Here is a 20881-nt window from a genome sequence, read left to right on the forward strand (position 1 = left end):
GCTGCATGGACTTTCGCTCACTCAATGTCTGTCTTCCTGCAGGTTGGCTTCTTCAAACGGAACCTGAAGGAGAAGATGGAAGCTGATGGCAATGTCCCAAATGGAATCACTGGAGAAGACTCTGGGCCTCTGGCAGCATCTGAGGAAAAGGCCATGGATCTGGATTGTTTAGAGCCCCTCCAGGGAGAGGGGACTCAGGATGGAGGAGACAAGGACTGAGGTCCAGGCCTAGTGCACAGAGGATCCAGAACTGGACTTGAGATGCCTGCAGCTGGTCACCCTCTGTCTGCATTGCACTGTGTGTCCTGGGGCAAGTCAGTGCTCTTCTAGGCCTCGGTTTCCTGGTTGGGCGCATGGATCTCATTCCTGCCTGCCTCTTCTGCAGGTTCAAGGTGAGAATCTACAGAGGTGAGGCCTTTTGGTTATCAGATGGTCCTGGCTCCCATCAGCCTCTCTTGGTTTTCTCCCCTGGAAGAGAATATTTGATTTAAATTGACATTTAAATTTGAACCTGTCTCAGAACCTAGTAATCCTCTGGCCTTCACATTTGCCCTTGGATGTCCAGAGGCCTCAGATTCAGAACTTGCCCCTGTACACTTTCCTGCCTAGTGTCCAGTCCCCCCATTCTGTTGCCAGAGGGCAAATCTGATCCTTGTAACTGCATTGCTATAGCAAATGCCAAAGACCAAATTCCCTAAGAAGACTTCCAAGGTCTTGCAGAATGGGTGCCAGCAGCTCTGGAGATGTCCCACCTTGCATTCTAGACTCCTCTTATTCCAACCTTCCTTGGTTGCCAAGCTTCTTCCTCTCCTCTGCATTGGCCCAGACAGCCCCCTTTGCCTGGAATATTCCTGCCTCCTCTTCTTTCCTGGTTCACCTTCACTCAGGCTTCAGATCTCTGCACATTTGTCATTTCCTCAGGGCAGCCCCTGTCCTGGCTCAATCCAGCTCTCCATTGCATACACTTACACAAGCCTGAACTTGTTCCTTGTCCCCCAGTTTGTATGTGTTCACTGCTTAATGATTTATTTAATTTCCGTCTCTCAAACAGGGAACTCCATGAATGTAGGGAGTGCATACTTATCCCGTTCAACTTAGAATCACTGGTGCTATCTCAGGGTAATTGACACAATTTCATTAAATTCATGATAGAACCCATGGAAAGATACAGAAAAAGTTTAGACAGGTCCCTGGGAACCCCATCCTTCAAAGCTCAGCCTTCACAGGCTCTGCCCCTCCTCTGGTTCCACAGCACCCTCCCAGGCTCCTTTGCACCCTGATCAGAAGGAGGCCAAGCTCAAAATGGAATGGGTCCACCTGCAGCCTCAGCACCAAGCACAGTGCCTGCACATACTTATCCAATAAATGTGAGATTCAGTCCAATTTTGTGATGTTTTTGTGCTGGTGCAACATTCCAGACTGACTCAATTAAAAAAACATTCCCCTTTCAACTTAAGAGGTTGAGATTTCTCCCTAAGAAGAACTGAAATGGTCATCTCTGCTTCTTCCTTTTTTCCCCTTTTTTTCTTTCTTTCTTTTTATTTTTTTCTTTTATCATGATGACCCTCAGATACTGACCCGTGCATGAGGCCCTGGGTTCAATCCCTAGCACGAGAGAGAGAGAGAGAGAGAGAGAGAGAGAGAGAGAGACTGAATTAGAGAAAAGGTTAAAAGGTTAGGGGGCATTTGGTAATTTATTAAGATGGGAGTATAAACCATGATAATGGTGCATACCTGCAATCCCAACTACTTGGGAGACTGAGACAGAAGGATCACAAATTTAAGTCTAGGCTAAGCAACAAGCTGAGACCCTGTCTCAAAATAAACATTAAAATAGGACATAGTGGGCTGGGTATGGTGGCACATGCCTGTAATTCCAGAGGCTCAGGAGGCAGAGGCAGGAGGATGGAGAGTTCAAAGCCTGTCTCAGCAAAAGCAAGGCACTAAGGAACTCAGTGAGACCCTGTCTCTAAATAAAATACAAAATAGAGATAGGGATGTGGCTCAGCAGTCAAGTGCCCCTGAGTTCAATCCGCAGGACCCCCTTCCAAAAAAAAAGGACTCGGTGGTATAATGTTTGTGCATGTTTGAGACCCTGGGCTCAATGATCCCTAACACCTTCCTCATCTTTTATTTAGAGCAAGGATAAAGGGGTGTGGCTCTCAAGACCCTCCTTTAGAGGAGAAAGAGGGGTCCAGTCACTACTATCCTTCAGTAGGACACCAAGGAAATATTGAGTGACTAAGGTCAACTCCTGGTCCTGCACTGGGAAGAGAGAAAATGGTGCATCCATGTAAGGTAGGAGGTGAGAGGCAATATTTTGTTCCCCTAGGCAGTGACCTTTGACTGCCCCCCTTCTGCCTAGAAGCCTGGTATGCAAGACCCAAGACAGTCATTCAAGGCCTGCCAGCCTCTCCAACCTCACCATCCATTCTCCTGGTCCAGTCCCCAAAGAACCATGGGTTAGACCACACACAAAACAGCAGGAAGGAAGAAGTAAGACCCATTTTCCCAGAGTGGAGAAAAGTTTAACTGCCTAGCGTATCACAGAAGTAAGAACAGACACTCATACATTGCTGGTGGGGCTGCAAATTAGTGCAGCCACTCTGGAAAGCAGTGTGGAGATTCCTTAGAAAACTTGGAATGGACCCTCCATTTGACCCAGCTATCCCACTCCTTGGCCTATACCCAAAGGACTTAAAATCAGCATACTACAGAGATACAGCCACATCAATGTTCATAGCTGCTTAATTCACAATAGCCAGACTGTGGAACCAACCTAGATACCCTTCAATTGATGAGTGGATAAAGAAACTGTGGTATATATATACAATGGAATATTACTCAGCCATAAAGAATGATAAAATTATGGCATTTGCAGGCAAATGGATGAAACTGGAGAATATCATGCTAAGTGAGAGAAGCCAATCTCAAAAAGCCAAAGGATGAATGATATCGCTAATAAGTGGATGATGACACATAATGGGGGGAGGGAAGGGTTAGTGTTAGGGTTAGAGTTAGGGTTAGGGAGGGGGGCAAGTATGGAGGAAGGAAGCACTGTATAGAGGGAAAAGAGGGGTAGGAGGGGAGGGGGGAAGGGAAAAAATAACAGAATGAATCAAACAACATTACTCTATGTAAATTTATGATTACACAAATGGTATGCCTTTACGCCATGTACAAACAGAAGCAACATGTATCCCATTTGTTTACAATAAAAAAAAAAAAAGGGTGAAGAGCCTTAAAGAAAAAAAAAAAAAAAAAGTAAGAACAGCACTTGAAATAATCTGTAGGGCTCATGAAAGTAAGTCAGGTTCTATTCATTCAGTATGTCTTGAGGGCTTTGTGTCCAGCCCTGTCCTGGGATCTGAAGATGTAAAGATGAAAAAGGCAAGTCCCTACCCTCAGGCAGTTTGTTCTGGTGGGAAAATAGTACAGTGACTTCAGGTGGTGATTAGGGCCAGGAAGAAAAGAAAGCAGGAAAACAGGTTAGGGAGTGATGCAGAAGGCCATGGGTGGTGAGGGAAGTCTCTCTGAGGAGGTGATATTCTATGACAAACAAAAATGATTGTTTTCATCAAGTTTGGAACCAAAAGAGTGAGTCTCATTTCAGGATGAGAGCTGCTACCGTTGCATCTAGGAATCTATTCTAACTCACCTACCAGCACCCGTCCTCCCATACCTACTTACCTTCCCCTGCCTTTATGACTTTGCACGAAATGCTCATTCCACCTCTCCTCTTCCTTCCTTCCTTCTTTCCTTTTTAAAAATTTTTTGTTTTGTTTTGAAATGGGGTCTCCCTATATTTCCCAGGATGGCCTTGAGCTTCTGGACTCAGGTGATCCTCTCACCTTCGCCTTCCAAGCAGCTGGGACTACAGACACATACCACCACACCTGGATTCTACCTCTTTTCTGTCCAATACAATTTTCCTCACTTCAAAGCACTTGAAGCCTTCTTCATTCTCTTGGTTTGATTAGCACTTAGCTTCCACCTCATTGGGGCACATCATGCTGCCTCTGGGCAGGCTTCTTGCCAAATTTTTAGGTCCTCAAGGGGGACAAAGGCTCATTTGTGTTTTAGCAACATCTGGCCCTTCCCCAGAGCTGACACAAAGGGGTAGGTGTTCCATAAGTTTCTAACTCAATGGTAATTGATGTCAGTCTTCCTTTATGCTTTTAAAAATATCAAGGATCCCCAAAGAACCATTTTTATATCAAATTAGAAGTTAAAATGGAAAAAAGTTAAAACATAAGAACACCCAAGCCCACATTCCACATGAACCACCAGAACGATAACATAGGTCATTGCATATCATAACTAGAAAACGCTGTACTTACAAGAGAGAGTGAACAAAGAACATCTTAACATCGCAAAGGAAAATAGTCAAAATCCAGTCAGCCCTAGTTTGAGTTCAGGCTCTGCTGACTCCTATCTGTGTGACACGGGTCAATTACTTTACATTCTTGGGACTTGCTTTTTCATCTGTAAAATGGAAATAAAAACATATGTATATATTTCAGAGTTCCTGTGAGCATTAAATGAGGTGACATTTGCTAACTACTTAGCACTATTCCTAACTCCATGTGTAGTGGATGTGAATGCTTTCCTTGTGTAGACGGTAGTAGAAAGCCGAACGTGGACCCTCAAATAGATCTAATCTGGAGTTGGAGTTTTCCCATTAGCTTTCAGTGTGGTTTTGGGAAATAAACCTGCTCTTTCTGTGTTTTTCCTACTCTGCCTAGGCTCTGGAAGTCCCTCTGAAAGCTGTCATACAATAGAAGGGTGGGGTCTGGGCACCTAAGTCCTCATCCTCAATTGATCTGCTTTTATGTACAATTGACCTTTTATCTGTAGTTTTTATCACATCTGCCAATTCAACGAATTGTGGATCAAAAATATTTAGGACACTGGGGCTGTAGCTCACTGGTACAGCATTTGTCTCACATGCATGATGCCCTGGGTCCAATCTCCAACACTACAAAATATATATTCAGAAAAAATTGCATTTATACTGAACATGTACAGATTTTTTTCTTGTCATTATTCCTTAAAACCACCAGGCGTGTTGGTGCACACCTGTAATCCCAGCAGTTCGGGAGGCTGAGGCAGGAGGATCATGAGTTCAAAGCCAGTCTCAGCAAAAGTGAGGCACTAAGCAACTCAGTGAGACCCTGTCTCTAAACAAAATACAAAATAGGGCTAGGGATGAGGCTCAGTGGTCGAGTGCCCCTGAGTTCAATTTCCAGTATCAAAAAAAATATTCCTTAAAACAATGCAGTATAATGACTATTTACAAGTATATATATTAGGTAAGTAATATTATTGTAAGTAATCTATAAATGATTTAAAGTGACCGGACATAGTGACACATGCCTGTATCCCAGTGGCTCAGGAGGCTGAGGCAGGAGAATCATGAGTTCAAATCCAGCCTCAGCAATTTAGGAGGCCCAAAGCAGCTCAGTGAGACCCTGCCTCAAAATAAAATACAGGGCTGGGGCAGTAACTCAAAGGTAGAGTGCTTGCCTAGCATGTGTGAGGCACTGGGTTCAATTCTCAGCACTATATAAATAAACAAATAAAATAAAGGTCTGTCAACATCTAAAAAAATATTTAAAAATAAGTAAATAAATAAATAAAAATACAAAAAGGGCTGAGGATGTGGTTCAGTGGTTAAGCACCCCTGGGTTCAATCCCCAGTACCAAAAAAAAAAAAAAAAAAAACTACATGGGAAAATATACATAAGTTAAATGCAAATACTATGCCAGTTCATTTAAAGAAACTGAGCATCCTCAGATTTTGGTATCTGCAGGGGGTCCTGGAACCAATTACCTATGGATACTGAGGGATGACCCTATAGAGGGTCTGTTCATACAAGCCACTTCTCTTTTAAGTAAGTGCCACAGACCCTGTACCTAGGGTCTTCCAGTTTTTGAGGGTCTATAGACATGTTTGGGAACTAAATACAAAAATCAACTCCAAAATGCAAAAATATAATTATAGAATTGAAATGAATGGTTAAGTAAATGCACATATATGTTATATGTCTGGTAGTCAACAGCAGTACTATTAAACATTTGTAGTTATATAGTTATTTTAAATGTGGAAGTTGGAATGTTTTAGTATTTGAAATTACGTGTGGTAGAACGTCAATACAAAAAATCCGCATCAGCTGGGCACAGTGGCATGCACCTGAGGCGGGAGAATCACTTGAATCCAGGAGTTTGAGGGCTGCCTGGGCAACAGTGAGACCCCATTTAAAAAAAAAAAAAAATGTTCACTAAGTTCATAAAGGTTGGGCTGAGGAGGTAGTTCAGCGATAGAGTGCTTTCCTAGCATGCACGAGACCTAGGTTTGATCCCCAGTACCATACACCACCCCCATACACACACAAATTCATTCATAAAGGCCTTTAAATGATCGTTAGGATTTCACTTGAATAATGTTTTCTTTCTTTTTTTTTTTTTTTCTTCTTTTTTTTTTTTTTTTTTGGTACTGAGGATTGAACCCAGGGTGTTGGGTATGCTAAGAAAAAGCTCTGCCTGTGAGCTAAAATTTCCAACTCCTACTTTCAGAAATATTTTATTTTGAAAACCAAACTGAACTACCTAACTCTAGATCTTGCAAATCATGATAGGCTGGACTGAAATGCGCTCAGAGAAGTTAATTGCTCTTTACAAGTTATGAGGCCCTAAGGATGAGTATGGTGCTTGGATCCAGAGACCCAAGAGACTCCAATAAGTCTGTGTGACCAAGCTGCTGGTGAGAGGTGGAGCCAAGTGGACATAATCTGAATGTCACATCTGCCTCTTAGCCACAGAGTAACTTTGATAAGTCACTTAGCTCTGTAAGTTCTTTCCTTATCTTTCAATAAAATGAGTAAACATTCAGAGAGAACAATCAGGCTCTTAGTAGTCATTATCTCAAAATGTGTCCAGCAGCGAGTGATTCCCCAAGTTGTGGCCTCTGTCCTCCTCAGCAAAGGTCACAGAGGCCACACGCCAGAAAACCCCAGACTCATTGATGGCAATTTCCATCCATTCCTGAGAGGCCAAGTATTAAGAATGCAGGGACTGGAGAAGAAAGTAGCATAAAGGTGGGGCAAGGGAATGGTGGCCCCAACAACTGGCACAGGGGTACAAAAGGAAGAATTGTGGCAAATCCAGCCTAGTATGCTGGGAGTGTCATGGGGGTGAGAAAAATGGTCCAGTCCTCACACCTGGTCAAATACACACTCTGCTTTGGGTGAAGTTGTAACTGCAGGTGCTCACTTCAGTTTCAGAGCCTGGACAAAGTATCTGCACAAGATAGTGGCTGGAGATTCCAACTTGAGGTACAGAGCAACTGGGTGCTAGGAACCAGGGAGAGATGACAATCGGGGTGTCTTCTGGCCCAAGGGGAAACTCTGTTTAGGAAGCAGAATCTCCATGAAGTTGAAGGTTTCCTCACACCTCCCACACTGGGCCACTTTATTTGTGCAGCATGCAAAGTATGGAACAAGAACTTGGGTGGAAATCATGTCTTCTGAATTTCAGATAAGATTCCAAAGAAACACTGAACATAAAAGCACTTTCCAGATAAGGCCCTAGGGCTTCACTGGCTATTCATAGTCATGACTAGTGGCTCATGATGCCCAGGGCACTGTCCACACACTCATTTTAAGGACAAGTCTCTTTTATCACATAAGGTTTTTATTGAACTCAAATTCAGGGGCTCCAAAGCCTGAGGAAGACAAGGCAGGCTGGGGTTTGCACTCAAGAGGCCCAGGCCCTACCCCAAGGCCCCAATCCCCACCCTACCTACCCTTTTAACCCCTTCCAGACTCAAGGGTCTCAGCAGCTACCAATCTAAACTACCCCACTCTAATTAGCCCTCCCTCTCCCTCCCCCCTCCCATCTAGCACTCTGCCAAACCAGGCACCCACTAAGGAGCATGCTGCTGAGGCCAGTTCTCTGCTGACCTCTTTCTGGATCTCTCTCAGAGCCTCCTGCTGCCTGTTTGGCCTCCCTCCAACCCCTCTTCATAGCCCATTTCCCATAAGTCTCCAGGGCATGTAACTTCCTGCACCCTGGCCCACTTGTAGAATGCTCAACTCCTCCATTCTCCTCCAACTTTTCCACTAACCTCTCTAGGTTAAAGTTTCGCTAGCTCCCGGCCCCCCTTCTCCTCTGCCCACATCCTCCCAACCCCTGATGGGTCCCGGGTCAACGCCGGCCAGCCGCGTGGGTCCGCTGGTGGCGAATGAGGTCGGAGCTCTGAGAGAAGGCCTTCCCACAGTCATCGCACTTGTAGGGCCGCTCCCCGCTGTGGACCCGGTGATGCTGCAGCAGCGTTGAAGAGCGGCAGAAGCCCTTGCCGCACACCGCGCACCTGTAGGGTCGCTCGCCCGTGTGCGAGCGCTGGTGCTGAATCAGCGTGGAGGAGCGATTGAAGGTCTTGCCGCAGTCGGGGCAGCTGTAGGTGCGGCCTGGCAGGTGGGTGCGGGCGTGAATGGCCAGCACAGAGCTTTGGCCAAAGCGCTTGCCGCACTCAGGGCACTTGAAGGGCTTCTCACGGGCGTGGCTGCGGGCATGGGGGATAAGTGCCGACCGCTGGGAGAAACTTTTGCCGCAGATGCCACAGCTGAAGGGCCTTTGCCCGGTGTGCACCCTCTGGTGGCTACGCAGGGACGAGTTCTGGCTATAACACTTGCCGCACTCAGGGCAGCTGTAGGGCCGCTCGTGGCTGTGGGTGCGCTGGTGCCGCAGGAGGTAGGAGCTGTCGCCGAAGGCCTTGCCACAGTGGGGGCACTTGTAGGGCTTCTGGCCAGAGTGAGTGCGCTGGTGGCGAAGCAGGTAAGAGCTGTCAGCGAAGGCCTTGCCACAACGGGGACACTTGTAGGGTCGCTCGCCCGTGTGGGTGCGCTGGTGTTTGATGAGGTCAGAGCTCTGGGAGAAGGCCTTGCTACAGACCTCACATTTATAGGGCTTCTCACCAGTATGGATGCGCTGGTGCTGGATGAGGGTGGAGCCCCGCCCAAAGCTCTTCCCGCAGATTCCGCAGATGTTAGGCCGAGGGCCCTGCCCGCCCCTGGCCCGGCCGCCCCGTCGGCCTGGACCCCGAAGGGTCCCTGTCAGACCCAAGGGATTCTGGAGCATCTCAAACTGGGGTGTAGCCAGCAGGGCCCCCGTAGGCATTTCAAAAGGTGGCCCTAGGGGCAGGGCTCCTGTAGGCTGTTCCCCAAACCCCTGAGTGAAGGAGTCCAGAGGGTGAACTCCTAAGGGGATACTCAAGGAATTCTTTTCCTCTGGGTTGAGAAGCATCTCTGCACCCTCCTGGAATTTGGAACTTTCAGCCTCAAATTCAGGGCTTTGGGTTTTGAACCCAGGATTCTGGGGTTCAATTCCAGGGTTTGGGGGTTCATATTCCAGGCTCTGGGATTCATACCTGGAGCTCTGAGATTCAAATTCAGGGCTCTGGGATTCATACCCAGGGCTCTTGGGTTCATACCCGGGACTCTTGGGTTCGTAGCCAGGGCTCCGGGGTTCATAACCAGGGCTCTTGGGGTCATAGCCAGGGCTTTGGGGTTCATACCTAGGGCTCTGGGGTTCAAACTCAGGGCTCTGAGGATCTGATTCAGGGCTTCTGGGGGCAAACTCGGGGCTTGGGGGCACAAAGCCAGGGCTTCGGGACTCGAATCCCGGGCTTTCAGGCTCAAACCTGGGGCTTTGGGATTCAAACTCTGGGCTTTGTGGCTCAAACCCAGGGCTTTGGGGTTCAAGCCCAAAAGGTATCTCTTCAACTTCATAGTCCCCACTGCTTTCTTGCTGAGAAATTTCTTCTTCCTCATTCTCACTCGAGTTGCCTGCAGGGTCAGAGAATTACAGAAAATCCAGATTGTGTGGGGACCTCGAAGGTCATTTGATCCATTAGTTTCCACAAACCTCTCCCCGCGCCCCAAGCAGGGTCGCTGGCCCTTGGGCAGGTGCTGAAATTCCCAACCCTTCTGAGAAGACCCAGGACATCAAGTCCCCAGCACCCCCCACCAAGTCCCAGGTGTCCAAGCCCCCGACCCTCTTTCCCTCCCACGGACCAAAGCCCCTTCTCCCGCTCCCGATACACTTCTCGGAGGAGAGATCCCTCCCTCACCTTTGAGGGACCCTTCAGGGCTCCCCATTTCGTCAGGACTTTGCACATCCCGGGGCTCGAGGCCCCACGGCGACGCCTCCCGCTCCATCCCCGCCAGCTCCCAGTGCAGCGGCGGTGGCGATGGTGAACGATCCTGAGACCCTGCCTGAGTGCCCTGAGACCTGGGCCCTCGCCACTCGCTCGCTCAGCGCCGCCCAGGGCACCCAGCTGCCCAGCCCCGGCCCCCGAGGCCGGACGTCTTGACCCTGGGCCTCTCCGGCCCGCCGAGCCCCTCCCCTACCCGCGGCCCCGCCCCCCTTCCAAGGTCTCGACTTGCCCTGTGGCCCTCACCGGCCCCCACGCGTCGTGGCCTCGGAGATGAGGGGCTTCACGACTCGCCCTGCCGCCCCCGGCCACCGCTCCCCGCCCGAGACCCCGCGGTCTGGCCCCCCGGCCCGGGGCTGGGCTGCGGCTCTCCGACCCCCCTCCCCCCCGCACAGGAAGTGTCCGTCCGCGGCCAGTTCCCCCCGCTGGCTAGCGCCGCGGCCTCTCTAGGAGCGGCTGGAGGTGGAAACTCGTTGGCATTAACCCTGGGCTGGATGGCCCCGGCGCTGGGGCGAGGGGAAACACAGCGTGCCGGAGCCAGCGGAAGAGGCTAGGGCAGTTTGTGTTCCTATATCCTGGGGTCCGTCTGTTCAGGGCCCTGTCTATCAATATCCTGGGCCCTGTGTCTGTCAATGCCTGTGGCCAAGGGCGAGGCGACAAGCGAGACCAAGGTCAGCGAGAAGGAGCGACGCTTCCCGGCGCCAGCGGGGGCGGTGTCTATCTCCCCTTCCTCCCCTCCCAGGCCTCCGGGTGAGCTCTGGCCGCGCCTCTGAATCCTAGACGGACTCCCCTTTGACCTCATCAAGGCTCTTGAGCCTGGGACTCTCTCGTCGGACACCTGTCCCCACACCGGTGCGCCCACCCTCACTCCTTTGCCCCCTCCGGGTTCTTCCCAACCCACCCCTCTCCGGGTCTGGGAGGGCTAGGATCGTTGCCAAGGAGACAGCTCCGCCTCCAGCTTCCAGAGGCACCGCCCCTAACTTCCTAGAGAGCTCAACGATTGGCCAATGTGGCTAGTGCTCTCATCGCCCCTCCTCCTCCGACTTCGGTGACTGCCAGGCGTTAATGGTCGCCAGGGAACCAAGGCATCTTTATGATTGGCTGAAGGCACTCAGGCCGGTTTCACCTCTGTCCGCCAGAAATGCCTTGGGGAGTGAGTGGGAGGGAGGTGCCCGGCGTCTCGGCCCGTCCTTTCAAAACTTTTCCCACCCCCATTTGCCCTTCGTTATGTTTTATATTTTTGAGAAATGAAAGCCAAGGGATGTGAGGATAGACACCCTTCCTTCCCCGCTCTCCCCTGCACTCCTTTCACAGCAGTTTCCTTCTTTCCACAGGCTCCAGGTGCTGAAGGGGCCAGTCCAGAGATCCTCCTGCAGAGAGGAAGCCTCTTTCTTTTTCATTACCCTGTCTCTTCCCTGCACTCTCCTCAAAGCCTGAATTTAGCTCGATCCCTGGAAAACTTAGTCCCAGGTTCCTGAATTTTCTCGCAGGGAAGCAGGATTTCTTTCAGGGGATGATGACAATGAAGAGTTCAGAAGGAGAACTGGACAGAGATGGAACCACAGGAACTTTTAAGTGATCTAAGAACTCTCCAGTCCTGTCTGGATTGATTGGATGTTTGTGGAGGAAAAGAACATGAGAATACTGCCCCAGGTGTAGCTTTGAATGCCAAAGAAAGTAACCCTGAAAAGACAACTTAATATCATCCAATCTTGTCCTTTTCTACCCTTCCTGTTGAAACAAGTTAGGTAACATTCTTGACAATTAAGGAGTCAAATTGTCCTGTGTAAGTGATGAAGTGGCTATGGATTATGTGTTTTCTTGCCTAACCAAACAAATGAAGGTAAGAAACTTATTGGGAAGAAAGATGGCATCTTCCAATAGACTTGAAAAGTGATGAGAACAATAATTTGGAGAATACCAAATGGTAAAAGACTGGAGAGAGAGATTTACAAATAGAATTACACATCTTTCCACAGTGTTGTGGAAGCACCCTTCTGCCCACCAGGGAAACAGCCTCCAGTTCTGTGCTTCTGTCCTATCACAATGTCTGTTTGTCCTAAAACCTTTGCTAAGAGTGATGTGTGTTGGTCCATCACTGGAGAACCCACACAGGCAGAACACTCTACGAAGTGCACTGTTGTTGTCCCCAAAGCACAAACACAGGTGAGAAACAAAAGTTTTCTTTACAACTTTTCTCTGACCTCCAACTTACCCAACTTATCCACCAGAAGATTCACAGAAGAGCAACCAAATCCTACAAAATGTGTGGTAGGTCCTCCAGCCACAGCTCTGACACAGTCCATTGCCTGCATTCTTCCTATCATGAGTCACAAGCCCAAAGTGTGGCAGAAGTCAGACCGGGACTTCAGCTGCTCTGTCACCAGCATTTTCACATGGAAATTCAGGCTTCTTGGTGCCTGGAGGGAAAGAGTGGCTGACTTCCATTCCACCTCCCCAGCACCAAGTCCTGTCTATGCAAAGGGCCTTCAATGGTATCCAGCCTCCACTTGCCACACACCCACAGAATGAGAGGCTCTAGCAGATGGTGCAGTCCTCTCTGATAAGAGTCACAACTTCACTGCAAGGCAGAGAAAACTCAGGAGTCCATTGGACTGTTCTACCACTGTGTCCATGATGAGGAGCCCTGTGCATGTCCTGAGCTAAGTGGCCACTTTGTCCACTCCGTGTGCAGGAGCCTGGGGGCAGAATCATTCAGTCTACGGACAAAACTTATTGGGCATTACTTTAGGTCCCATGCTAGAGCTTCTCCATGTGTGAGACTTCTGTATGAACTGCTCCCTTCCTGCAAGCAGAGGACAAACCCTCTAAAAGGCCTCTGTCAGATGTGAGAATACCCCAATGTAGTCAACATGATTTGAGGTACCCAGGAGAGACCAGGTAAGGCACAGGGCCCCTTGGAATGGAAAAAGGAAATGGAGTCTTTTATACCAGGGTAGTTCATCCCCTGACCTGACACATTTGGGCCAGGCCCTGGAACCAACCACTACTCTTACAAATATAAGAACGGTGAAGGGCTTGGGATGCAGTTCGGTGGTAGGATGCTTGCTTAGCATAAATGAGATTCCTTTTAAGTGATCTAAGAACTCTCCAGTTCTGTGTGGCTTGATTGGAGGCTTGTAGAGGAAGAGAATCTAAGAACATTGCCCCAGGTATAGTTTTGAATGCAGAAGAAAGTGACCCTGGAAAATCAACTTCAATCTTCAGCAGCACGCCCCCTCACACACACACACATGCACGCACGCACGCACGTGCATGCACGCAGTTAGAAAATGGACCTTTGGTTTAGAGCAGTAGTTCTCTTGAACTTTAGCAAGCATAAAATTCCACCCCTGGAGATACTGATTCAATAGTGTCGGGCCAGAGCCCAGGAACTAGCTACATATTTAAAAAGACACCCCATGTGATAAGGGAGGCCTTATTTTGAAAATGTAATTGGCCTGCTGTATCTGTGGGTTCTGCATCCAGTGATTTAACCAAACCATTCGTTGAAAATATTTGAGAAAAAATACATCTGTTTTGAATATGTATAGACTTTTTTGGTCTTGTCAGTTTTCCTCAAACAACAGAGTATAACTGTGTACCACTTAAGTTGTATTAGGTATTTAAGTGATCTAGAGATGATTGAAAGCATACAGGCAGATGGGTGTAGGTTATTTGCAAGTACTACACCATTTTATCTAGGGAACTTGAGTAGCTGTGGATTTTGATATCCAGGGGGATCCTGGAACCAATTCCCCAATCCTGGAACCAACTGTACTGGCCTAGAGCAGGGTTTAGCTTCTTTGGATCATAAATACCTTTCGTGTCCTATTTCTAGAAAGACAAATGTTCTGAGGAATTTTAGGGGGTCGTTGGAATGCAAATTCATACTTGCCCTTATTTTAAATGGTCTGGTCAAGCTAGGGATGGATGATGTGGTCATGGCCTTTACTTCTCACTCTGCTTGGCTGTTCACATAGGGCTTATCTTGTCTAGTGCAGACAAGTGTTTCTCCCAATGGTACCAGTGAAGCCTTGGGAAAACCCTCTTCCTGCTGGGCACCGTGCCCATACCTCTATAATCCCAGCAACCCAAGAGGCTGAGGCAGATCACACTTGAGACCAGCCCCAGCAATTTAGCAAATCCCTAAGCAATTTAGCATTTTTTTCTCAAAAAAGAAATAGGGTTGGGGATGTGGCTCTATGGCAAAGTACTGTTGGGTTCAATTCCCAGTAAACAAAACAAAACCTCTTCCTTGCTTAAATTGTTTCTGGGGCTGAGCCTTAAAGACCTATGCTAGCAAAAAAGGGAGCCCTACCTTTGGTGGGAGTATTTGTGCCAAAAAATGAGCAGCTGAGAATGGAATGGGGCTGAGGCTTCAGGGTTTCATGACCCTAAAAACTTGAGTAAGTGGAAAATCGTGTCATAAGGGCAGGAAGCAGAGGAGTTGAGTCTGGTTTCTTTCTTGGTTGAGCCCTGAGCAAGCTTTGCAAACTTCAAAGCACTCAGAGATGTTTAAGTTGCAATTATGGCACCTTTAATTGGTAAGGGGAGTGCAGGGGCCAGATCTGGCTTGAGTCTGAGCTGAGAACTGGTGTTGCAAGCTAGGATTTCCCCAGGCAGCACTGAGCCCCAGGGAGGGGCTGGGGCTGTATGGGGGAATTAAAATCTGATACAGACTTAGCTCCTACTGCCAAGGTACCTCTTCTCACCCCATGCTCCCCTTGTGATAAGGTGACACATAAAACAATCCTCCCCAGAAAAGGTTAGGGTTAGGGACACCTTGACGGGGTCAGATTTGAAGATTAGGTGGGTGAAGTCAGTTCATTACTTCACCGGAAGTGTCTTTCCTCCCAATTTTCTACCTTTTCAGAAGTTTCTTGAAGTTGACAAGCCTGGTTTCTTCCTCCCAAACACAGGGCTAAAACAGGTGAACAGGCAAGTGCACATAGGACAACTTGGACATAAGCCCTTGCTATTACTCCATGAAGTGAAGGGTCATCCTGACCAAAGGAAGTCAGGGTTCACCCATGGCTGGTTGTTCCTGCCACCTGTATGAGGCTGGACTGGAACCACAAAGTAATTGGTGGTGGATGGAAAATGAAGTCACAAGTCAATCAGGAAGGGATTCTACAGAGCTTGGGAACAGATGGTACAGTCCCCTCATAATGCCAGATGCTCCTGACCTTGTCTCCCTTTGTTCGTTATGGCAGGTACCCAAAAAATGAAGATGCAAGATTTGCTCTTGATTTGCAACTCTCAGCTCAGGCCAGGTTTCCCTTGCCTGAGTCTGTCAGATGGCTGTACTCTCAGACCCATCTTGTACCTGGTCTTGACTATCCCCATCCAGGTCAATGCCTGAGTGTTATCCTAAGGAGCAGGCAGATGCCTCTAGAACCCTGACTGAGAAGTTGGCAAGGAACACATGAGTGGTATGATGAAAACAGCAATAGCCAGGCAGAGTAGAGTGTACCTGTAGTCCCCGCTACTCTGCAGGCTGGGGCAGAAGACTGCCTGAGCCCAGGAGTTCAGGGCCAGCCTAGACAATAAAGTGAGACCATATCTCTTTAATTCCAGTGGCTCAAGAGGCTGAGGCAGGAGGATTGCAAGTTCAAAGCCAGCCTCAGCAACTCAGCAACACCCTGTCTCTAAATAAAAAATTAAAAAGGACTGGGGATTTGGCTCAGTGGTTAAGTGCCCCTGGGTTCAAACCCTGGTATAAAAAATTTAAAAAATAACTGAGAACCATGGAGTTTTACTCTGTGTGTGTGTGTGTGTGTGTGTGTGTGTGTGTGTGACCTAGGGGACAGGTTGCCTAGCCTCACCTGATCCCAATGTCCACAAATGCAAAAGGACAAGAAAGAACTCCACTTCAAAAGTGTGAGGAGACCTTCTAGGGTGGATAAGATCTGAGCCCCAGGGGTCTCTCAGGAAGGTCTGAGGCTTTCCTCTTCAAAACCAGGACCTGCTAAGTACGGTGGCACATGCCTATAATCCCAGCGACTCTGGAGGCTGAGGCAGGAGGATCAAAAGTTTAAGGCTATTCTCAATAACTTAATGAGGCTCCAATCAACTTAAGACCCAGTCTCAAAATAAAAAATAAAATATAAAAAGGGCTGTGGATGTGGTTCAGTGGTCAAATACTCCTGGATTCAATCCCTGGTACCAAAACCAAAAAATAAAAAATAAAAAAAACAGGAGCTGCTGGTCAACTGAGAGTGGTACTGTGGCATGGCAGATGTCACACTGGGTTTGGAGTGACCAATTTGATCCTTACTGCCTAATCCTGACTGGGTTGTCCTCCAAGCAAGGTGCTTCCTTTCCTGGGCTGTTATAAGGGTAAAATGAGTCAATGGACAAGACAGTACTTTGTAAACCATAAAATGGGGGAGAAGCAAAGATCTGAAACAAACCTTGCTGTTACTTCCCTCTTGCCACCCTCTCACATGTGTACCCTGCCCTAGACAGGAAAACCTAAACACTGTAGACACTGGTTTGTAAACTCAAATGACTACCAGGGGCCCAGCAGGTCCAGAGGGAGAAGGCCTGCTTTGTCAAAGACATGGCTTCAGGAACAATTTACTTTCTTTTTGCTCTACTTTAAGAAAAACACTAAAAAGCAAGCCATGACAAGTGGCAACTGAGACTATCAGGAGCTAATGGAGTATGAGCCTTGGTTATTGAAGAGCACTGGCTTCACTGAGGGAGAAGCTGCTGATCTGCTCCTATCAGTTGCGGTTTAATGGGAACTTAGGTCAAGCTGCCACATCTTTGGATTTTTCAAGAGAAGCCAGAAACCTGGATTTTTGGGTGAAATACCCCAATTTTTATTATCATCATTATTTTGTGGTGCTGGGGATTGAACCCAGTACCTTTGCCCATGCTAGCCCTTTTCAATTTTTTTTTTTTTTTTTTTTTTTTTTTTTTTGAGACTGGTCTCCCTAACTTGCTGAGGCTGACCTTGAACTGGCAAGTCTCCTGCCTCAGCCGCTTGAGATTTAAGTCTTGATTGCTAATTTATAACATTTGAAAATGCTGCCTGGGTCAAAATAAATAAGTAAACAAGGCAGCCACAGGCCTGATTCAGGATGGACAACAAGTTTTAACTTCTGCATTAAGGAGACAATGGGTCAAACAAGGTTCTCTTTGACTTCGATCCTTTTGATACTTCTGAGCTGAGAAATTGCCTTTTTCCCCCATAGGGTGCTCCAGTGAGGGTTACTACAGCTCTACCTCAAATGGGAGGGGGAGAGCTTATAGAGCCTGGGCAGTAGGGAGCAAGGCATCAGCAGATGAAGCTCCTAAGGGCCTGTAAGACCATCCTCAGTCCCCAGGTTCAGCTCTTATTATGAATTCTGTGACTTCTCTGGAGGCCACCATAGAAGTTCATGCCCCTGAGCTAATCTGGGGCTTCAGGCTAGGCCTAGATCTTCACCCTTTGTCTTATCACTTTTGAGGCTGTCCCCCACACTCCTGGAATATCTCTGGATAGAGCTGGAAGCCTACAGGTGGGTCCAGGTCCCCTGGGCTAGGAGCCAGGGTCAGACACAACCCACTAGGTCCCCGGCCCCTGCGTATCCCGGCTCCTGGTCGATGGACCCACTGGTGCTTGGCCATGGCTGACTTCTGACCAAAGCACCTGCCACACTGAGGGCAGGGATAGGGTCGCTCGCCACTGTGGGTACGCCTGTGGGCTGCCATTTCAGAGCTCTGCCGGAAACATCGCCCACAGTCTGGGCACGGGTAGGGCTTCTCGCCTGTGTGGGTGCGCAAATGGCGCCGAAGGTCTGAGGCGTGGGCGAAGGCCCGGCCACAGTCCGCGCAGGGGAAAGGGGTCTTGCCGCTGTGCACCCGCTGATGCTGGTGGAGGGCAGAGCTCTGGCTGAAGCAGCGGCCACAGTCAGCACAGCGGTAGGGCTTCTCGCCGGTGTGGACACGCAGGTGGGTAGTGAGGGCGGAGCGCTGCGTGAAGGCCCGGCCACAGTCAGGGCAGCGATGGGGCCGCTCCCCTCGGTGGATGGCCCGGTGCTTACTCAGGGAGGAAGCCCGGCCGAAGCCCTTGCCACAGTCAGGGCAACAGAAGGGCTTCTCGCCTGTGTGGGTGTACAGATGCTCGACCAGTGTGGAGCGCCAGGCGAAACTCTTGCCGCACACGTAGCAGCCATGACGCTGATCTGCTCTTGGGACAGATGGGTGGGCACGGAGTGGAGGGCGACCCCGGTGACGGACCTTGGACCGCCTCTCTAAGCTGGAAGGCAACCCAGCTGAGGATGGTTGGGGAACCTTCTGCTCAGGAATTCGAGAGTCCCCAGAGAGTGGCTTCTCCAGTGCTTCAGTCTCTTCCCTTTCTCTTTTTTCTTCCTTGTTTCTGGAACCTGCTGAGAGATAGGTGGGGGAAAGCTCAGACTCAGGCTCATCTTGGTTCTTGAATCCCACACCCCTGGATGGTGACAGGCCTCTCAGATATGCCACTTTCTGGACCCACGGCTGTCTCTGGGACTTAGTGAAGAGTGGGCAGAGGATCTTTAAGTGACACCTTGCCTCAGCTGTAGAGACAGAAAGGAGGGGAGGAAAGAGCAGTACATTCTCCCTCGGGGCTAGGGAAATGGCACTTGGGCAGGAGAGGTCACGTCTGGGCTGGATCATGAAAGATGAATGGAGGCTTACTGGATGTTCCCGGCAGCAGGAAACAGCTTAAAGAAAGGCATGAATGTGGCCAGCAATGACAAGTTAATCGAGGCTGAGCACTTTGTGAAGGTTGACAGGATGAACTGAAGAAAGTAAGCAATAGAAGCAAGAGAAAAGGAACTACACACAGAAGGTGGTAGAGAAGCCAGTGATGGTGTGGAGGGAACTAGCAAGAAAGCTTAGGTGTGAGGAGCTCTGAGGAGTGGAGTCAGGTGGGTCCAACCGCCTCTTTCTAGGCTGAGTCCAGAAGCCAGGCAGGGGCCAGGAATGATGGTCTCAGCTGAGAAAGCAATTCAGGAAGAAACTGCTAAGTAGGTAAGTCCCCTTGAGCCTGAGTACATATTTATTTCACCTGTATCTGCTTCTGTTGGGCCGTTGGCGACCTCGGGATCCTGGGCATCTGGATGCCACAGTTCGGCCTCTTCCTCCACCCAGGAGATGAGCGCTGGCTTGGTACCTCCGCCTCCTGGGAATAACGCAAACCCCGCGTTGTGGAGAGGCCTGTCCACACGGTCCCGACTTCCCGACCTTGGGCCCCCCACTCCACGTGCAGGACCCGGGGTATACGGGGAATGTGGGCCCCGGCGGGCAGGCAGGGCTCTCACCGAGAGCGCTCAGGTGGAGGTAGGTCTCGCGCATCACATCCCGGTACAGCGCCCTCTGCGCCGGCCGCAGACACCCCCACTCCTCCCGGGAGAAGTACACGGCCACGTCCGCGAAGCTCACGGCCCCCGGCTTCCCGCACTGTGTTTCGGCCCCATTCGGTTCCCGGGCGGGGATGGGAGGCAGAGGCGGCGCCATGGAAACTGCCAGCCCCAGCGACAGGCCAGCTACCTCCCCCTACCGAACCTGGCTTTGCGGAGCGTCCGGTGCTCAAGAACGCCTCCCCAGCCCAGGCCCGGGGGTCGGAGGGCGGGAATTAGGGCCAAGAGGGAGCAAGCCCCGGCTTCGCGTGAGCCCACTGGAGTGGATGAAAACTGAGAGGGGCGGATACATAATCAGAACTGGGAGATGCCTTCATAAAAATGGCTGCAACGCGGCCTCTCGAACTTTGCTCCCATGCCGTCATGCCCACGGTGATGCCACTCGGATGTTTACCGGTCGCTTTGTCTTCCAGCCCTCATCCAAAATGGCCGCGGCGGCTACAGGTGCCAGTCTGAGAACCCGCGCGTCCCTGGGCAGCGTGAGCCAGGCCTCCGACGCGCGAAGGGCGGAGCTGCTGCCCTGCCGGAATTAGGCGCAAGGCGACTCTTGGGAGAGTCGGCGCGGGCGGGAACTGATCTCTGTGCCCTTGGGATTGGGACATTAGTTTGCTTTTCTGGGCCGTTTATAGCCAAGCTCCAGCTCATCACTCTCTTGTTATTAGCTCAAGTTATTAGCTCAAAACTGTATGACAGCAGCCATTTCTCAGTGTTGACAGTTAAAAAAAAAAAAAAAAAGGCACATAAAAGTGAAAATTTTCCACTGGAAGCGTGTCCAACACTGAAATTCTGGACACCCAGAATGGGGGTAGCTGGGGAGCATAGCCTGGAGACTGAGAAAGGACAGAAGGACCCTCTTGTACAAGCTTATTCTCTCCCCACCCGCCTGCAGTACCTGCCTTTGGAGGTCCACTGCTTCCCTGGCTAGGCATGGATGTTTCACAAGCACCTTGGATTCCACATGGCTCAAACTGACCTCTTTGGGAATGGGTGTACCTCAGTGGTAGAGAATTTGACAGTACGTGTGCCAGATCCTGGTTCCATTCCCAGTATTGCAAAAAGCAAAAACAAAAAAACTAACAAACTGAACTCATCACTTTCTTTCCCAAGCATACCCCCAATCCTGCCTCAGATCTTTTTTTAAACATATGTTGTCATCTCTAACCTAGAACCCCCTCTCATTTATTGACTGCCAACTCAGCTCCCACATGCCTTCATACATACCCAGCCCTAGGGAGAGTTGTTTTTTTCTCTGGAGAGGCTAAATCAATCACAG

General features: G+C 49.5%; 3 protein-coding genes and 1 long non-coding RNA gene across 6 annotated transcripts in view; 1 reads left to right on the forward strand and 3 right to left on the reverse strand.

Moving 5' to 3' along the window:
* The window catches only part of ITGAL (integrin subunit alpha L), a 42617-nt gene extending 41100 nt beyond the window's left edge, over positions 1–1517 (forward strand). Inside the window, exon 31 of one of the 2 annotated variants that reach the window (XM_079121569.1) lies at positions 43–1517. In XM_079121569.1, the coding sequence (XP_078977695.1) occupies positions 43–219 (177 nt within the window). In that variant the 3' untranslated portion in view covers positions 220–1517. The remainder of the gene's footprint in view (positions 1–42) is intronic. The other variant, XM_079121568.1, reaches the window with a different exon arrangement.
* Positions 433–4838, reverse strand: LOC306649984. The gene is made up of 2 exons (XR_013760770.1): positions 3278–4838; positions 433–2565 (listed from the first exon to the last, which is right to left on the reverse strand). It is a non-coding gene; the product is annotated as an uncharacterized lncRNA (long non-coding RNA).
* Positions 4839–7682: 2844 nt separating this feature from the next.
* Positions 7683–10418, reverse strand: ZNF768 (zinc finger protein 768). Its single transcript, XM_079121954.1, has 2 exons — positions 10130–10418; positions 7683–9845 (listed from the first exon to the last, which is right to left on the reverse strand). Exons 1-2 carry the CDS (start codon positions 10215–10217, stop codon positions 8206–8208), a joined length of 1728 nt encoding a protein of 575 aa, XP_078978080.1. The 5' UTR covers positions 10218–10418; the 3' UTR covers positions 7683–8205.
* Positions 10419–17166: 6748 nt separating this feature from the next.
* Positions 17167–19993, reverse strand: LOC306650142 (zinc finger protein 764-like). 2 transcript variants are annotated; one of them, XM_079121956.1, is made up of 3 exons: positions 19510–19993; positions 19257–19370; positions 17167–18594 (listed from the first exon to the last, which is right to left on the reverse strand). In XM_079121956.1, the coding sequence occupies exons 1-3, from the start codon at positions 19703–19705 to the stop codon at positions 17663–17665; spliced, it is 1242 nt and encodes a 413-aa protein (XP_078978082.1). In that variant the 5' UTR covers positions 19706–19993; the 3' UTR covers positions 17167–17662. The 2 variants fall into 2 exon arrangements, with proteins under 2 accessions (XP_078978082.1, XP_078978083.1); XM_079121957.1 differs by having other exon boundaries at positions 17167–18591; positions 19510–19992.
* Between the last annotated feature and the right edge of the window lie 888 nt (positions 19994–20881).

This window comes from Sciurus vulgaris (genome assembly GCF_902686455.1).
Source record: "Sciurus vulgaris genome assembly, chromosome: 18".
Classification (NCBI taxonomy): domain Eukaryota; kingdom Metazoa; phylum Chordata; class Mammalia; order Rodentia; family Sciuridae; genus Sciurus; species Sciurus vulgaris.